This window comes from Gadus chalcogrammus, chromosome 4 (assembly GCF_026213295.1).
Source record: "Gadus chalcogrammus isolate NIFS_2021 chromosome 4, NIFS_Gcha_1.0, whole genome shotgun sequence".
Classification (NCBI taxonomy): domain Eukaryota; kingdom Metazoa; phylum Chordata; class Actinopteri; order Gadiformes; family Gadidae; genus Gadus; species Gadus chalcogrammus.
The window spans coordinates 7804645-7823625 of record NC_079415.1 but is presented as its reverse complement, the minus strand read 5'-3'; the positions used below and the strand labels follow the sequence as shown (position 1 = coordinate 7823625).

The window sequence follows — 18981 nt, the reverse complement described above, 5'->3', positions numbered from 1 at the left end:
ACGCGAACCTGCCTACCTCCATCAACAAGACTGTAAGATAACTATATCCTTCACTCTTCCCCGCTCTCTCTCTCTCTCTCTCTCTCTCTCTCTCTCTCTCTCTCTCTCTCTCTCTCTCTCTCTCTGGCCCTCTCTCTCTTTTTCTCTCCCTTTCTCTCTCCCTCCCTCCCCCTCTCTCTCTCTGGCCCTCTCTATTGGCCCTCTATCTAGCTTTCTCTCTCTCTCTCTCTCTCTCTCTCTCTCTCTCTCTCTCTCTCTCTCTCTCTCTCTCTCACTCTCTCTCTCACTGCCTCTCTCACTGCCTCTCTCTCTCTCTCTCTCTCTCTCTCTCTCTCTCTCTCTCTCTCTCTCTCACTGCCTCTCTCTCTCTCTCTCTCTCTCTCTCTCTCTCTCTCTCTCTCTCTCTCTCTCTCTCTCTCTCTCTCTCTCTCTCTCTCTCTCTCTCTCTCTCTCTCTCTCTCTCTCTCTCTCTCTCTCTCTATTTGACTCCAAAAGAAACAGCAATCCAACCATCCTCCCCAAACTGCTAATGTACTGTTGTTCAAACCCATGAGTGCAAACATAATGTTCTTGTTCCAAGCATCTTAACTACGCTGGGAATATGGGAATATTCCAACACACTAAACACTTCCCCTAAGGTGCTGAAATCCACAGCAGCTGTTTACCATCCTGCAGTGCGGAGTCTATCTGTTACAGGCTCATTCCCACACGAGGAAACTCCCACACACATAGTGAGCCCTGACAACAAGAAAATTAAGTGTTGCCAGATAATTGTTGTGAAGAGTTAGTATGTGATCTAGTAAATGGTTACCGCCACGGTTTTTGGAAGAGGCCCTTAAAGCGATATGCACACCTAGAGAGAGAAAGAAATATATATATATTTATATAATGAATATATAGATTTATAGATTTATATATTTATTACTATGGTTGCACCCTTTATTATGAAAAATTCAGTTAGGAAAGAACATGTTTTTTTTACTTTTGTTGAAATATAAGGAAATATTGCTTGAATGATGTGTTTCAGATTCCTGTAGTGGACTGCGGAGTAGATGGGAAGTGCATTGCGGACCTGTCTCTTAAAGCAGAGCCAAGTGTCAATAAGTGAGTGTTATCTCTATGGATTTTCTCACATAATGTTGCCGATGTGTAGGGCTGGGCCATAATTTAATTTTTACAGTTTATAGTCTTTAAATGGTATTTGTATCTGCATGGAATGGATTTATGAATTCTTATTGAATTACGAGACATGAGGGACATGTAAAACCACGCATGGTTATTGTGATATTAATGATTTATTATCTCCAGCCATACTTGACTAAAATAGCATATGACTGCCCCCTTGAGGCAGAAAATATGAATCACATTTGAATTATAATGACTTAAATATTGACAATATAACATCCTCGCTTCTCTTCAGAATGGTGATTAAAGTCTACAAGGAGAAGATTACTGTGTCTGTTGATGTTAAAAACAGCAAAGACAATGCATACAACACCAAGGTTGTAGTGGACTTCAGCCAGAACATCAACTATGTCAAAGTAGAGGTGAGGATTTCATTTGTCTTGTCTGCATCATATCTAAAGCAGCAATGTTTAAAAGGGCCTATTATCTTTCCAATGGGGGTCATGTTGTTGAGCCTTTAGAAGCCATTTTCAAATATGGCCATTTGTGAAAGAAAAAATGGGAGTGTCCATGCAAATATATATTATAGCCAGTTGAACACTTCCACGTTGCGATGTCACAAAGGGTTTCTTAGATTTTGAAATGGCTCGTAATGGTTCATTATAGTGTCCCCTGGTGGTCAAAATAGGGGCCCCTTTAAGCATGTTCTTTGTAATCATCTTGTCATGATGCGTTTCACTTTGTGTTTTGTCAGCCTGACATCAAGGAGTGCAATCTGAACCACACTCGGTTAGAGTGTGCTGTGGGGTACCCCTTCCTGGCCAGCAACGCAGAGGTCTGGTAGTCTCCTTGTGCACCACATCCACCGCGACCCAGAATGCATTATGCTTACAGAACCTTTTATTTTGCCACATCTCACAGGAGCATTTTAAACTGACGTTTGAAGTCACCCCTGAGCATATTGGAGCAGAGATTCAAATAAACGTAACTGCTACAAGGTGAGAGCTTTATAATATTATCCCTTCGACTTTCTGTACATCATGCCAAAAATACAGTTGAATAAAACAAAGAAGCACAAACACACAATTATTTCTTTGTCTATAGGAAAAAAAATACATAGTTTGTGATAAACAGGCGATAACAGGTAATATAAAGTACATTACAAATTTCCCCACAACAGCGATAGTGACGAATCCCCTTCGACCTTGGGCGACAACATGGTGAAAATCAAAATCCCTGTCAAGTATGAAGCCGGGCTCATATTCTCAGTGTGAGTAGCAGAGAAAAAGAAATCCTATCGATTCTGCTGTCCACAGCCTAATCTGTAGGCACCCTCACGCCTAACTCTGCACCTTAAGAAATCCCATCTGAACAAAACTGTAACAGCCGTCCTCTGTATGTTGTTTAGGAGGCCGAAGGACGATCACATCGTATATAAGGAGGGCGAACAGTACCCGGCCGTCTTCAACTACACCAGCGCCATAGGGAAGGAGCTCACCATAACATACAAGGTATAGGACGAAGGGATCCCTATTAACGCTACTCCACGTTTATATGCGATTCATGAAAACCAAACACACCTTATTAAGAATCGGTGCCCGAACGATCACTTTGGTCTCGCTGGCCCAGCCCAAAGGTGGACCCACTGTCTACCTGTAAGGTGAAGCTGAATGTCATTGTAACAATGTCCATGCTACATGGGTGACTTTTACTGGGCCCCTCCAGACAAGGATATACAGGGTGTTGGTGTTGAAAGCCGGTTATTTGAAATGTTTGCATACAATGATCATCCATGTACTGATACAGGAGATCTCTCCTTTAAGGCCCATTCACACCCTACGGTAAATACGGATAGGAACCCTTTTCGTCCGGTCCCGGAGGTCGTTTCGTCCGTCAGTGGGTCGGTCACCTCTGAGCTTACGAATCCGGAGTGCTCCGGGAGAAACGGAGCAATACCAACGGAACTAGAGGCGGCAGTATAGAGTCAGAAGTCCAACCAATCGCGAAAATAGATAGAGAGTAGTATAATATCTGATATGTATATATATATATTGTATTTAACGTTTTAAACTTATATTATACTATATACCTGACCTTTTTATTTTATTGTTTGCCTGCTTGCTTTGGCAATGAGTTGTAACTGGTCATTTAAAAATGGCGCAACATTTTGAGGAGAGAATCTGCGGGTTGGTGAGGGGTGTCACATGCCACATACTCTTTTTGCGCCTTTTTTTTGCCGATTTCGGATGACACAAAGCAAAATCATCTCCTCTACAGATGCCATGTTTGCGAATGTCGATGTCGGTAATTTGCGACACGACAGTCACTGCCCTCTATAGGATGTACTGGTAACATTCATAACAACACTGAAACCGGACGGAGGCATGAAGGGTACTCCCTGATCCGTCCTGATCCGGAGGTATGAATCTGCCTTTTGTCTGTGTCGTGATGGCTGGTTTAACCTGTGCACACTCATTGCTCAATTGGTTGCAACATTGTTTGCTTAATGCGCAACCGGTGTGCAGCTCCACCCAGCAACTGAGTTCAATCAGTCTGACTCGGGCCAGGTGAGGCTGTTTAAACCAGCCATCATCCACACACACTCCACAGTCATGAACCGAAAGAAAATCCCTTTAAGTCACGTTGGATGTTAATAGTAGCCATTGGGAATGAATGAATTGGTGACCATGCAGTGGACAGAGAATCCTATCGAGAACGTGACCTATTTGTACCTCTACCAAATCTCTCATAGCTGTGCCCAGTCCTGTCTCTCCTCTCATCTCCCATGTTATCTGCATCCACCGTCTGTCCCCAACAGGTGGAGAAGGCGCTGAAGGTGACCACCCCTCCCTTGAAGCTGACCATCACCTACCCTTACCGGTCCACCATGGAGAACATCCTCCTCTACCTCACCCATGTCACCTACAGCCCCCACGTACGCAGCATGCGTGAACACATGTACATCCCGCGCTCACGACACGTCTGTGTTGACGTGGCGATGATACGCATTTCAATGTTTTTGGGTGTTGATCAGGGCTTTCTCCCTCTCTCTCTCTCTCTCTCTCTCTCTCTCTCTCTCTCTCTCTCTCTCTCTCTCTCTCTGTCTCTCACTCTGTCTGTCTGTCTGTCTTCCTCTCTCTCTCTCTCTCTCTCTCTTTCTCTCTCTCCCACTCTCTCTCTCTCTCTCTCTCTGTGTCTTCCTTTCTCTCTATCTCTCTCTCTCTCCCTCTCTGTCTCTCACTCTGTCTTCCTTTCTGTCTGTCTGTCTTTCTCTCTCTCTCTCTCTCTCTCTCTCTCTCTCTCTCTCTCTCTCTCTCTCTCTCCCTCGCTTTCTCTCTCTCTCTGTGTCTTCCTCTCTCTCTCTCTCTCTCTCTCTCTCTCTCTCTCTCTCTCTCTCTCTCTCTCTCTCTCTCTCTCTCTCTCGCTCTCTCTCTCTCTGTCTCTCTCGCTCTCCCTCTCACAGATCAAATGTAATGCGGACGATCAGATCAACCCAGAAAAGATCGGCTCTAAGACCCATACGGTCAAAACATCAAAAGAATCACTGAGCGCTTACCTTGTGGTGAGTCCTTTGTCTGGTTACATGAATGAAGTACACTTTGCATGTTGTCTTTCTTTTGACCAACATGCCTGGTTCACTGTTACAGAGCTGTGGGACCATCCCTTGTAGGTCCTTTGACTGCATGATCTCTGAGGCCGTTACCAGTGAGGTCAACGTCACGTTTAGAGTGTGGAAACCCACTTTTATCAAGGTAAGCAGATGTTTACACATGTAAAAAAAAAAAAATCATCAATGGGAAATATATAATAGATATATTTTATAGACGTTTTTTGTCTTTCAATGTCTCCTCCTGAGTTCTGAAGCGTTATTGTTTTTTGCTTTAAAGGCTGAGTTTTCCAGCTTATACATGATGGTGAATGGTACCCTTAAAGTCCGGGATCATCTATTTTTGCTGACCAGTGACCACAATGCCCGGAATGTAAGTAACGGTTTTCTTCCACTTACAAGCACAGTGTGGTGTTTATGTCTTTGTTATCTCAAAAATAAGTGTTGGTTTTTGATTTAAAAAAAAAAGGATATATTATTGTTTTTAAGTAAACACACACCATATATATTTGTGTCTATTGCATCCGCACGTGTGTGTGTTTGTGTGTTTAATGTGTGTGTTCTCGCGTGTCTGCTAACCTGGGTTCCAGGTGAAAATCCAGGTGTCCAAGGAGGCTATAGGAGGGATCCCTTGGTGGATCATCCTGATCAGCATCCTGATGGGACTGCTTATCCTTGCACTAGTCATCTTCGGACTATGGAAGGTAAATATAAATAATAATAATAATAAATAATGCGTATACCGTTATGTATATAATATATGGCCCTTTCAGTACCACAAGTGCATATATTCTGAGCCTCAACAATACCATGGTCTGTCAATTGAGCTAAACTGGTTAAAGTGTATGCCAGGGTATACACATCAAACCCAAAGTTCTTCTAAATGATTGTATTGAATTACAAAAATTTGAAAATACTCGAGGTACTCTAGAAACAACAGCTTATCAAAGATTCTTGATTGCATGCAATGAGGATATATTGCGTCTATGGTTCGGTAACTGGGTTTGTCTGCGTTTCCCAGATTAACTTCTTCAAGAGGAAGAGTCTGGAGGACAGGAAGGAGGACATGATGGACTGAGGGGTGACCAGAGGCCAGCACTTAGCACCAGCAGTGTCAGCAGCTCGGTGGGCCAAGGTTACCGGGCCACACAGACAATGGAAGTAGGCCTACAAAATCAGCAGCTGGACGGACTGCGTAACATGCTTTAAAGGGGACATATTATACCACCAGCTGTGAGTGGGATTAGCCTACGAGCTGTTTTGAAAATCTGCCCCATATGACATCACTAGTGGGCGTGTCCACCTAGATCTGAGCTGGATAGATCGGTTTACAAGCCTTCCCAGTGGACTGAAGTAAACGTTGCTCATCTATCCAGCACACATCTAGGTGGACACGCCCACTAGTGATGTCATATTGGGCCGATTTTTGAAACGGCTTGTAAGGCTAATCACACTCACACCTGGTGGTATATGTCTCCTTCAAGTCACACATCTGCCTCACTGGTGTTTAGACCGACACAGACTGTACAGGCGATTGACTACTTCCACTCACTCACGCCTGGGCAAAGGAGTGGTGTCCCTCGAACAAAAGCCATATAAAGACAATCCCAATGGTCTGGTAAGATTAAAAAAGAAATGTATGTCGTAGTCTCCCCGCAGATTCACGTCACCGGACTAAATACACGTTTGTTTTTTTTGTCCTATTATTTGAAGATGCTGTTGAAACTTAGTCAGCATTTACTCTCACCATCAACCTCTGGTCAGTTCTAAAATTAGGCAAGAATGGTAAAGTATACAAGGGGAGATGAGATGTAGCTGGTGGGTGTCAAGAACCGCTTTGACAAACCACATTGCTCGTAAAGATATAGCTGTTGCACTAATATCACCAATAGTTGCATGCACATCTAATTAGCTAAACTGCTATTGAAATAAAACACATACTCAGGTTTTTAACTCATCCACCCTCAAAAACAGTTTTAAAATGATTTATATATGTATATTATGTTGCTATCTTAACAACAGCAAAGAGATTATTCTGAGAAATTATATGTAAGCTAAGTGGGTTTAATGGATCAAACATTTATCTGGTGATTTGTAAAGGCTACATGTAGAATACCATTTATACATGTAGAATACCAATGTTCTAAACTAAATTATACATGTAAAATACCAATGTCCTAAACTAAACAGAGGTTTGCTTTGTTATTTTAATTGAAACACTGTTCATTTCAGCCTTTTACATATTTTATTCCTTAAGGATAGCCATTTTAAATATGACGAATTCCTCATCCTCTTATTCCTAATGTTGGATTTCTACACTGATTTTCACAACGTTTTTTTTTTCACAAAGTCAAGGTGCAGAATGTATGCTTTTATTTTTTATACCATTTTAACTAAGTTGATTTGTAAAGCAGGAAAAAATATTAATAATCTTGTATTAACTTTGTCTGTAATTATCGTTTTGGTTACTTGGGATATAGATAGCCAACAGACTGCACCTTTGAAAATATATATATATCTTTGATTGTACTGTAAATGCAAATGGACGCTCAAATATGTAAAGCTTTAAATGTACAAAGTGTGTTTGCCACAACTCATTATTTAAGACAAAACTGTTTTTTTTACGACTTATTCACAGACTTTTTCTTCCTGAAAACCAACAGATATTGCTCGGGTGACACCATGATAAGAGAATGATGAAGAATGATGATTAAGACTTGTTAGGCAGATAAAAGCATTTCACATGCTACAAAACTATGTAAATATCATTCTTATTTTTAGATAACAAATTCTGATTATGTTAACTCTGTAGTCAAAGATAAATGAAGAAGAGGGTGTGATTCCACTATTTCCCATCATCTTATATTATTTACGGTATGTGTTATTTGTGACGTTTGTTAATTTCAATGAATATCATGTCCAAGTCTGATTGACCAAAACAAAAAGAGCAAAACATATGTGTGCTATGGATTAGCAAAGAGTATTCCTACCTATAAAGGATATGAACAACATATACACATTATTTGTATTATGTGTAAGGTAAATTCTGATAATTATCTATCACTGTTCACCAGCTGTTGTTTTATGATCCACATCTTCTCGTCGCAGAGATTTACATTTTAATGACACAAATCACTTTATATTTGGCACACAACCCCATTTATCAGTCAGTTTGTTTGCACAGCTTTGCAGTTAGTGAAACTTCGGTGAAGTAATTTTATGATCTTTGGTAGTGATTCAGTTTTAAACCCTTCTCTTGTTTTATTCTTCGATACCGATATTCAACAGTTAAAACCAAAATCCAAGAAGGAGACAGCCATTATTTTAATACTGAATTTTATAAGATAATTCAAGTTTAACTTTCCACTGTTGAAATCAAGCACATATAAAATATACATGTAGAATATGTAGCATTTCTAGGGACGGTGTGTGGCCAAAGTGGGCTAAGATGCCTCAAGGCAAAGGTCTTGCTGTGGAAGAGCAGGTTAAGAATGAAGCCAAATGTTATTGTTGAGATTCCCAATGCTCTACACTGCTGTGAAGTTATCATTGTAATGCACTGGTTTGTCATGCTTTCTCATCAGCATGAAAAAACTGAACTGAGTCTGATGCAGAAAAAAATAAAGATTTTTTATGACTATGTATGTGGTGATTTTTACGATTTGGGAAAATGTGGGCATTTATGTTAGGGTTTTGGGAAAATGTGGGCATTTATGTTAGGGTTGTTAGCAAATACCATTTGCCTGCTTTTTTTTATTTCCCTTTCCAGCATTCCTTTTCACTCTGGTTCTTCCACTCCTCTCCAACTCGCCATTTTGTGTATGTTGCAATAATTAGTTTGTTTGTTTGTGTGAGTATTGTGTATAGCCCTATTTTTCATTAGTAAGGGTCCTCCTGTGTGTGTGTGTGTGTGTGGGGGGGGGGGGGGCATCAGCCCAGCCCAGCTGCCCATATAGCAGACAGTTCCTTAGAAAAATGACATAATACACTCGATCTTGAGCAGCGTCCCGTAAACACCCCCCCCTAGTGTCGCTTCGCAGTACTTTAGATGACAGACGGCAGGGGAAGCGAAGGGATCCATCTTGCCAGACAGGAGGCGAGGTAGCCCGCCTTTGAGTTGTACCTCCAAACAGCTTCGTATTCCTCATTCTCATCCTGGAGAGCCGAGGGGCGCCGTGTCTCCGGCTGTAGGATGTCCCGACATGAGGGTGAGTGTAACCTGGTAACGTGGCCGCTCGGCAATCGCGAGCTATAACGTTAGTCCATGACTCGTAGTTGTGACCACCGGTCATACGAGGCTGGTTCTAAAACGAGCCGTCTGGCAACAGATAGAAGTGTTATTATCGTGGACATTATCCTTATCATGATCATTTTCCAAGTCGTTATGATCATAGTCATTACAAACCGGTGCTGTCCCGGTTGGTGTCTCTAGTCTACTCCATCCAGCTTCTCTACAGGATCATTAGCTACCAGAGCTAGCACTTAGCCTGCGCTAACGTTGTTAGCACTTAGCCTGAGCAAACGGTGTTAGCACTTAGCCTGAGCTAACGGTGGTGCTGCTAGCACTTATCCTGAGTTAACGGTGCTAGCCCATAGCTTGAGCCACCACCAAGAACATTTCCGAGGCTAGCGGACAAGCTAACGTATGACAACGCAAATAAGTCCGCTGTAGTTCCGCAGTTAAAAGTGACTGTTCGGCTCTTGTATACCAGGACAGTAGGTTCTAATGGGCTCAAGGACTGCAGGTACTGATTTGTCCATGGACACTAGGCTCTGATGTGTTACGCTACCATAACCTTAGGACAGTAGGCTCTGATGTGTACCAGGATAGTAGGTTCAAATGTGTAACATTAACAGGGAAGTGGGCTCTGCTGTGTAACGGTACCAGGACAGTAGGCTGTGATGTGTAACATTAACAGGACAGTAGGCTCTGATGTGTTACGCTACCAGGACAGTAGGATCTGATGTGTACCAGGATAATAGGTTCAAATGTGTAACATTAACAGGGCAGTAGGCTCTGCTGTGTAACGGTACCAGGACAGTAGGCTGTGATGTGTAACATTAACAGGACAGTAGGCTGAGGCTCTGATGTGTAACATTAACAGGGCCGTAGGGTCTGCTGTGTAACGTTACCAGGACATTAGGCTCTGATGTGTAACATTAACGGGACAGTAGGCTCTGATGTGTAACATTAACAGGGCAGTAGGCTATGCTGTGTAACGTTACCAGGACAGTGGCTCTGATGTGTAACATTAACGTGACAGTAGGCTCTGATGTGTAACATTAACAGGGCAGTATGCTATGCTGTGTAACGTTACCAGGACAGTGGCTCTGATGTGTAACATTAACAGGACAGTAGGCTCTGATGTGTACTTGGACAGTAGGCTCTGATGGGTAACGTTGCCAGGACAGTAGTCTCTGATGTGTAACGTTACCACAACAGTAGGTTGTGATGTGTACCAGGAAAGAAGGTTTCGAGTTGACCAGGACTTAATTCTGTTTGTTTGTCATACATATCATGATTCAGCTCTGTTAGTTATTAATGCTTCTAGTTCAATATCTTTAGGTCCTGTCAGGTGAGGTAGACTTGTTTTACTTGCGTAAAGAGAATGAATGTCCTCAAGACACAAAGTGCTAGGCCTTGACAGGCTAACTACCAGTGAACAATTTAACCCCAGGGGCCAAGAAGGTTTTCCATTACTTTATATTTGAGCTAAATGAGTCCATACTGTGTTCACACTAAATGCATTGCCAGCTAACCAATAAGGACAAACCGATGATTAACAGGACAACTTGCCAGTGTTCCTTGGATTGCCACAGCTCTGTTAAAGTGCTGATGGACATATAGATAGACTTTTGGTAGAATCAATGCTAAAATAGTTTGTTGAAAGTTATACTAGTCTTGAAGTCCAATACGCAAGCTTAAACAACATACCCATAAACGATCTGCTCTTTCGTTTTATTGCTTGCAACTTCTTAAATGTTAAGAGCATATCGCTGTGTATCAGCCCACACATAATGTTTTTTCACAGCCTAGCATCGGATCACTGAACATGTTCTCGTCGTCTGTCCTTCTGCAGGTGTGAGCTGCGATGCATGTTTGAAAGGGAACTTCCGGGGGAGACGCTTCAAGTGTCTGATCTGCTACGACTACGACCTGTGTGCTTCATGCTACGAGGGCGGTGCTACGACCACCAGGCACACCGCAGAGCACCCCATGCAGTGCATACTCACCAGGGTAGACTACGGTAAGAGCCTGGCTAGCCGTAGCATGGCACCAGCAGTGGCCGCGTCTCTTACTGTGGCTGCTGCTGGCCTAAACTGGCAGTGTCCTCCCAACAACCGGGTGGGACACTGCCACTTGGGATGTCTCTAAGGTCGGTAAGGTTTAAAATGGCTTGCAAAGGCTAACCAACGTCAAACCTGTGGTAAAATAAGAGCCCTTCCTAAAGTGCTCTTACTATGGAATATGCCATAAGCATCAGTAACTGTTTTATACTTTTTGTATAAGACTAGAAATTCTCAGGATTGTTCTTTCGACTTTTCATGGTCACTGATATCATTTAGTCGTTTATCTGCCCTTCCTCTGCAATACTTTGCTTTGATGAATCTTTGCCCAATTCGGCTATATGCCATTCATAGAAACGCTACATACTCTACACATAAATCTAATTGCGTGTGTTACATGTACTCAATTTCAACAATATGTAAATATTAAAGGCTAAACTATTCTTATCAATCTTGTATTTGGGTAATGGAGAAAAATTAAAAACCAAGAACATAATCATGGCAGTTTAAGCTTCTGCCAAGCCATGCACACAAATTGGAAAACCATGACAGATGTTGTTCTGTCATGATGTGCCAACCGCCAATGTATCGCATACATCTATTATTTCAAATGGGCTGGGGTGATAAACCCACGAGCTTGTGTCCCTCTCTCGTCCAGACCTGTATTACGGAGGGGACAACTTCTCTGTGGAGCAGCCCCAGTCCTTCACCTGTCCCTACTGCGGGAGGATGGGCTACACCGAGACCTCCCTGCAGGAGCACGTCTCCTCTGAGCACGCAGAAACCTCCACCGAAGTGGTGAGGACTCTGACCCGGGACTGCCATACTCCCACACAATACTATGTTAAATCCCTTTTTCTTTTCCTCCCCCCCTCAAATGAAATTTATCTCAATGTTTGAATAGAGCCCGTTTGGATTCATTTTGTACCTTGTAGCTAGATTCCTTTTTTAATTACTTTATTGCGTTTTATAATGAGGTTTGTGTCTGTGAAATGGACAAATGCTAAACTGCGAGTATATTTTAAAATACTTAAAAGTATTTTAACGTACACTCTGTGTGCATGTAAACTGAGCTCGGTCTATATTTCGACATTTAATACGCCTTTCGCCTCAGACCTAGTTGCTTCAACCTCACTGATCCTCCCTGTTCCTCCGTATCAGCTACTCAGTGTGCCTCAGCGCACTCTGAAGGAACATTTCTCCCACCCTAGACTGAACGCGTTCTCTTAGTCTCTCTAACGCTCTCCCTCTCGTTTTTAGATCTGCCCCATATGTGCAGCGTTGCCAGGAGGGGACCCCAACCATGTGACCGATGACTTCACCGCCCATCTCACTCTGGAGCACAGGGCGCCCAGAGATGTGATATCCTTCCTGTGCGCTGCTTGCTGATGCGCCTGAAGCCCACTAGATGCTTTGACTTCTTCTTTTTCCCCCCCATAAGCCAGGCACTGTATTAGGGCAGCAACTCAAGTCATTAATGCATCAATTATTTATTTGATTAATGCTTTAGTGTATAAAGTGTATCCAATAAATGATGGCACCACACGGCAAAGTGAGCTCGTTTAGCTGGCCACGCCCGGCGAGCAGCCGATGAAAACCCAGTTATTCATTTTGTATCGATCCCAACCCGTGCTTGATAAACGTCCCGAGCGATGTACCGGCCCGTCAGGACGGATCGGCTTCTAAATCCGCTAATCGTTGCCGTGGCGTTCGTGACTCGAGTCCTTAACGACCGCCTCCCCACGACGAGTCCAGTAGCGTGCGGCACGTGCGGCGGATGTTCCACCCGGGCCGCGGGCTGGGCGGGCCCCGGGCGCGGCGCACCAACATGCACTTTACCAGCGGCTCCACGGGGGGCCTGTCCTCCTCCACCTCCTCGCAGAGCTCCACCTACACCCCCAGCAACCGGGAGGCCATGGACCCCATCGCAGGTACTCTTTTAATGAAGTCTGTAGCCCTGCTAGTAGTTAAAGCAGTGTCATTACACAGCCCTGCTAGTAGTTAAAACAGTGTCATTACACAGCCCTGCTAGTAGTTAAAGCAGTGTCATTACACAGCCCTGCTAGTAGTTAAAACAGTGTCATTACACAGCCCTGCTAGTAGTTAAAACAGTGTCATTACACAGCCCTGCTAGTAGTTAAAGCAGTGTCATTACACAGCCCTGTTAGTAAGTTAAAGCAGTGTCATTACACAGCCCTGCTAGTAAGTTAAAGCAGTGTCATTACACAGCCCTGTTAGTAAGTTAAAGCAGTGTCATTACACAGCCCTGCTAGTAAGTTAAAGCAGTGTCATTACACAGCCCTGCTAGTAAGTTAAAGCAGTGTCATTACACAGCCCTGCTAGTAAGTTAAAGCAGTGTCATTACACAGCCCTGCTAGTAGTTAAAACAGTGTCATTACACAGCCCTGCTAGTAGTTAAAGCAGTGTCATTACACAGCCCTGCTAGTAGTTAAAGCAGTGTCATTACACAGCCCTGCTAGTAGTTAAAGCAGTGTCATTACACAGCCCTGCTAGTAGTTAAAGCAGTGTCATTACACAGCCCTGCTAGTAGTTAAAGCAGTGTCATTACACAGCCCTGCTAGTAGTTAAAACAGTGTCATTACACAGCCCTGCTAGTAGTTAAAGCAGTGTCATTACACAGCCCTGATAGTAGTTCATATAGTTTACAAAGTCCTATTAAGTCGCTCTATTAGTACAGTCTATCACACAGTGCTGTTAGTAGTAAATGCAGTCTATATAGGCCCATAAATGCATTAGACGGCCCTTTTAGTAGTAAATAAATTCGTAGTCCCATAACACAGCCCTGTTAGTGGTAAATATATTCTAGTCCCATAAATAACCCCTCTAAATGAGAGTCAGAGAATAACTTCTAATGGGCAAGGCTTTATCATGTGTTTTAGATGGATGGATAGATCAGCTGCGATGCTACTCTACTATTTACTCCCGGCAGTATACTTGTTGCTCAGGCGCCAGCCCATTCGGAGACCGTCAACTCCACTCAGTCTGGTCGCCCGCGATGGATCCTTTTAATACTCCTCGCCGTGCGTTTCCCCGTGTCAGCTGAGCGCTCTGTTTGGTGACGAAGGCCGTAACGCAGACAACGCAGAGGCCTGTGTCACTGTGCTAACCCCCCTCCCTCCCTCCCCCCCCTCCCTCCCTCCCCCCCCTCCCCCCACAGAGCTGCTGTCCCAGCTGTCGGGCGTGCGGCGTGCGGCAGGCGGGCAGATCAACGCGGCGGGGCCCTCAGCCTCCCAACTGCAGCAGCTCCAGATGCAGCTGCAGCTGGAGCGGCAGCAGGCGCAGGCCGCGCGGCAGCAGCTGGAGGCGGGCGGGCCGCGCCACGCCGCGCGCCGCGGCAACCACAACAACAACCACCACGGCGGCGGCGGCGGCGGCGGGCACCACCACAACCCGGGCAGCATCGGCTCGGCCGCCGCCACCGCCCTGCCCAACCCGCCGCACCCGGCCGCCGCCTCCGCCGCCATCCTCACCCACGACCACGCCCCCGGGGAGAGCAACCACAACGCCAACTGCCACGGCGCCTCCCAGTTCTTGTTAGCACGGTGAGTGGGGCGTGGCTCCCGACACACACTTGGCAGACACACACACTTGGCGGCACACATACGCATGCACACACGTACTCACACACAAACACACTTAGCGCACACACACACTTGGCGCACACACACACACACTTAGCACACACACTTAGCACAGAGACTTAAGGCCGATTTAGGGTCGTTTTAGACGCAGAGACGTAAGCACGTAATTACACAAGGGACTTGTTTTAGACAAGTTTTGATTTACGGTTCCTTTAAGGTTCCTTAAGGATTGCGCGTGTTGCAAGGGGATTCTCCGCCAGAACAGTAGGGGGAGCAACGAACAAATCTGTGGGCGTGTAAGTGGAAATCGCTGGCTTGTTTATATTTATAATTATCATAATTCGTTCTTGTGTTTTCTTCTTCTCCTTCTTCAAAATTCTTCATTCGCTTCTGTCACTGCCTTTTAAAAATGGCGCTATTATGCTGTAAAACCGGAAATGTGAGACTCCTGAAAGGATGTGGTTAGCTGGCCAATCACAGTCTTTGCGAGCTGCGTAGGGCCGTAGTGTTTTAGTCGCATAGTCAGGAATTTTGGGCGACGCACTTAAGCACGTAAGGGGGGATATTTTACCGCGCAAGGGGGGGTTATGTATCTTACGTGCTTACGCGTTACGTCTAAAACAGAGCATATATCGGCCTTTAGCACACACTTGGCACACAGACGCACACTTGGCATACCCACACACACCCCCTCCGGCGCCTGTAACCCGCCCCCCCGTCCTCCAGGTTATGCGAGCCCAAGCAGTGCGAGGCGGAGCGGCAGCGGGCGGAGGCGGAGCGCGCCGACCACAGCCTCTTCGTCCAGGAGCTGCTGCTGTCCACGCTGATGCACGACGGCTCCTCCTCCTCCTCTTCCTCCTCCTCGGGGGGGGAGGAGGAGGAGGGGGGCCGCAGAGACTTTGCCGGCTTCGGCGCCATGGGCTGCGTGGACGTCATGCCGCTGGACGTGGCGCTGGAGCGCCTGGAGCTGCGGGAGCGCGGCCTGCGCGCCGCCTCCGTGGGGGCGGAGCCTCCGCCGCGGCCTCTTTGATGTCGCCCGCGCGGCGGCGGGCAGACTGTGTCCTCTGTGCTGCCACTGCCAGTGACGGGAGGAGGAGCGAGTGGCAGATTGTTTGAGTTTTAGTTCCTATGTTTTGGTTGTTGTTTTTTTCCGGTTGGGTTTGTGTTTGGTTCTGTGTTGTTTTTCTTTCTTGGATGGTTTTTCTGTATTTATTTTTTTTTCTCCAGGAGGGGGCGTTATTTTTTGACGGTGAGAACGAGAAACGGCAGTTTTGGAGTGTGGAAAGAACTGTCGGGGCGTTATGGGGGGAGGGAGAATTGGGCCAATGTACGAATCGAATGGAAACACGATAATCAATCCCCACAGGGCTTTTATTTTGGAGGCCGGGTGACTTGTCAGACCTGCGCTTCCTGTGACAATGCAAAACAGGAATGCTCGCGCATCCCCCGGCGCGAGGGGGGAACGGTTCCCTGGGCGGAAGCTGCTCTATGTATTTATCACTCCTAATTAATAAGTGCTCGGAGGGTCTACCTTTTCACCGCATGCAGTTATTCACAGCTTACAGGTGACATTAGATGTCATCGAAATGGAAAAATTACCGGAAGCTTTCAACTGTTTTTCTTTTTTTTTCTGTTTTTATTCATGGCTATGGATAAGACGCTGTTACTAAACGCGCAAGCTGAAAAGTGCACTCGTGGAGAAACATGTGTGGGGTGTTATTTTTGTGTCATCCACGACGAAACACAACAATGTGGATCATCCGCGGTGACTGTCTCCGGTCTCTGTGTGTGTGCGACGCTTCTCTGTGGTGACTCTTCGTGTTGACGGTTCAAAGACAAACGGTGGGATATGTCCGCGTACGGTTTGTAACGTCGCTATAAAGCAAGCGCACAATCTTCTGTAAGTTTGCGCCGATGCACTCTTCCACGACGGCACGGTGCGCACACACCCCCTACCCCTCACCCCTTCCCCATCCACATATTAAGGATATTTTTTTGTTTTTTTAATAGATTTTTTTTATTAACTTGTAGAATGGAGAGGTTTGACTCCCACTTGCTAAGGATGGCACTTTCTATTTATTCAGTTTGTCGTCTCAATCTGTTGAAGCCTTGACCCGAGCCACGCCACCTCCATGCCTATACGATTACCCTAAAAAGAAAAAAAAATGAAGTACACTAAGTTGTATAATACATCTTTGCATTAACTTTCATAACAGTTCTAAGATGGGGGAGGGAGAGGAGGGGACTTTTCTAACTTGTAAATTTAGAATAAAATAAACAAACAAAGCCTTTGAGGAAAACATAAACCCGTTATGTTTTTTCCGTTATTATTTATTTTACTGGTTTGTGTTGGGTTTGGCTGATAGACATTAAACCGTACCAAATATGAATTATCGATCCGGGCGTGTTGGTGATTATCTTGTAGTGACGTCACAAGTGGGATCGTCCACGGTCCACCCAGAGATGTGTGACGGATAGATAAACCTACCACGTGGACTGTACCAACTGCATTCATCATACGTCCGAGAGGAGGCCCCCACTTCTGATGTCACTACGGTATATTTTGAACTGCTTTATATAACCCGAAACACAGCTGCTGTGCGTATAAATGCTAGATAATGCTATATTAGATGTGATCAGAAAGCGAGTGGAAAAATACTGTTCTGCTCCATCCTGGCTCCGTTAAAAAAATGACTGATCTTGTTTTTTTTGGCCATGAAGTTCCAAATCGTTGTACTTTTGGATTAATTGCCAATCAACAGTGGACCTTGTTTTATAATGGAGTCCCTTTAAACGTCAACACACACCTCTCCGACCACATTCCGTCACTGGCCGGACCACCAGACATGTGGTTGAGTGCCACCTATACGTCAACCACTAACATATAACGCTTGACTTCTAAAAAGACACTGCAGACTTCCTCGTGTTTGTATACTTCTGTGTTTTGCATGATTTCATTATCCGTAACGGCCTGTTATCATGGCTATACTCTGATACTTTCAAAAAGCCCTACCCTAATTGGGGCTTATTTTGTTCAGATTAAGATCGTTTCCATAGGGGTCCCAATCTATTAGATCAGCCGTCTCACTTACCGCACTTGTGTTCCAGTCGGCGAACCACCATGGAAGAATATTACGGGGACGTAATAAGGTAAAGTGATTGTAGATGCGCACAGCGTTTTGTAAGACATACCACCTTTATTAAATGCACAGTATTACAAGGAACATTTCCATTAATTGCGGATAAGCTACTCACATTTTGCACAAAGCATAGAATTGATTGATAGAATTTGTTGATATTAAAGCAGAAGTGTTAGATCTGCCAATAGAGTGCACACACAGACACACACTTTTGCGCACTTGTGTGCACACACGCACACACATACATACACACTCAGGGTCAGTACCCACTCGCACACATTCGTACATTGTAGATTTTTTTTGTTTGTTATTCACATAGTAATTAAAACTTTAATCTGCACAGAAATTAAAACTTATTCTGAATATTTACAAAGAAATAAGTGATCGTCCCCCAACCGCCCCCTTAAAGATAAATTACATTCAAAAAAGGTCCCAACCCTGCTAGATTACATTCAAAATAATATTACCATTCATGATGCAAAGTCACAGTTATTCATCTTGAAGAGGATCACGCTAGGCTACAAAGGTCAGAGGTGGCTGACCCTTGACCTTCCAGACAGTGACCACGTGTCTCTCGAGACGTCAGTCGGGCGAGAGGAGAAGATCCTGACGTTTTTTGTTTTTCAAAATTGATCCGGAGCCTAGGGTCATTTTTTTTTTTTACGCAGATAGAAGGTATGTCCAAAAATAAATCTTCATAAAAACTCCTCGTTACGCTCGGGAGAAAAGAGAGGAAAATTCGAATTATTTTTGTAGAGAAAAAACAGAAAGAAGAAACGATTCAAAGAAAGTCCTTGGTGAAAGAAAACGGATTGTATTGTCACTGTTGTTATGAACAAGCACAATGAATTATACAATATCGCACAAATAAAACTGTATTTACATATAGTATGTATTGCCGGTGGCCCATAACACATTTTCTTCAGTTGATGTCACAGTTTTTAACATGATACCTGTTTCAAACAGAATATACTATTAAAGATAGCCTAATATTCATAGACAAATATAAGAACTGTACAGAATGGAACACATGTATTTATATATATATATGTGTATATATATAATATATATATATATAATATATATATAATATATATCTATATATATATTTGAGATAGTATAATCAAAGAGACATTTTGTTTGTAGTCTGTCATGTTGTAGTTTGGAACAACTTCCGCTGTAAAGCATTGGTCTGAGTTGGGTGTTAAGGTTGTGCATT

General features: G+C 44.2%; 2 protein-coding genes across 2 annotated transcripts in view; both read left to right on the top strand.

The window, feature by feature from the left end:
- Window positions 1-8370, top strand: part of itga1 (integrin, alpha 1) — a 42068-nt gene extending 33698 nt beyond the window's left edge. The window contains exons 18-30 of the mRNA XM_056588029.1: window positions 1-32; window positions 1028-1104; window positions 1421-1547; window positions 1880-1960; window positions 2047-2123; window positions 2306-2395; window positions 2534-2636; window positions 3944-4060; window positions 4589-4687; window positions 4773-4877; window positions 5013-5105; window positions 5323-5436; window positions 5754-8370. The exon at window positions 1-32 is cut by the window's left edge and continues 79 nt beyond it. Coding sequence (XP_056444004.1) covers window positions 1-32; window positions 1028-1104; window positions 1421-1547; window positions 1880-1960; window positions 2047-2123; window positions 2306-2395; window positions 2534-2636; window positions 3944-4060; window positions 4589-4687; window positions 4773-4877; window positions 5013-5105; window positions 5323-5436; window positions 5754-5810 — 1172 coding nt within the window. The 3' untranslated portion in view covers window positions 5811-8370. The remainder of the gene's footprint in view (window positions 33-1027; window positions 1105-1420; window positions 1548-1879; window positions 1961-2046; window positions 2124-2305; window positions 2396-2533; window positions 2637-3943; window positions 4061-4588; window positions 4688-4772; window positions 4878-5012; window positions 5106-5322; window positions 5437-5753) is intronic.
- A 127-nt stretch (window positions 8371-8497) lies between these two features.
- On the top strand, window positions 8498-18772 carry LOC130381200 (E3 ubiquitin-protein ligase KCMF1-like). Its single transcript, XM_056588668.1, has 7 exons — window positions 8498-8940; window positions 10813-10980; window positions 11679-11818; window positions 12281-12382; window positions 12765-12951; window positions 14199-14583; window positions 15349-18772. Exons 1-7 carry the CDS (start codon window positions 8925-8927, stop codon window positions 15650-15652), a joined length of 1302 nt encoding a protein of 433 aa, XP_056444643.1. The 5' UTR covers window positions 8498-8924; the 3' UTR covers window positions 15653-18772.
- Window positions 18773-18981: the final 209 nt, after the last annotated feature.

Bases quoted from the DNA above. Each gene is read 5' to 3' on its own strand.
- LOC130381200 (XM_056588668.1), top strand. The intron at 12,383-12,764 runs ATATCCTTCCTG...CCGCCTCCCCAC, and splicing joins ACAGGGCGCCCAGAGATGTG to GACGAGTCCAGTAGCGTGCG. The intron at 14,584-15,348 runs GTGAGTGGGGCG...CCCGTCCTCCAG, and splicing joins TCCCAGTTCTTGTTAGCACG to GTTATGCGAGCCCAAGCAGT.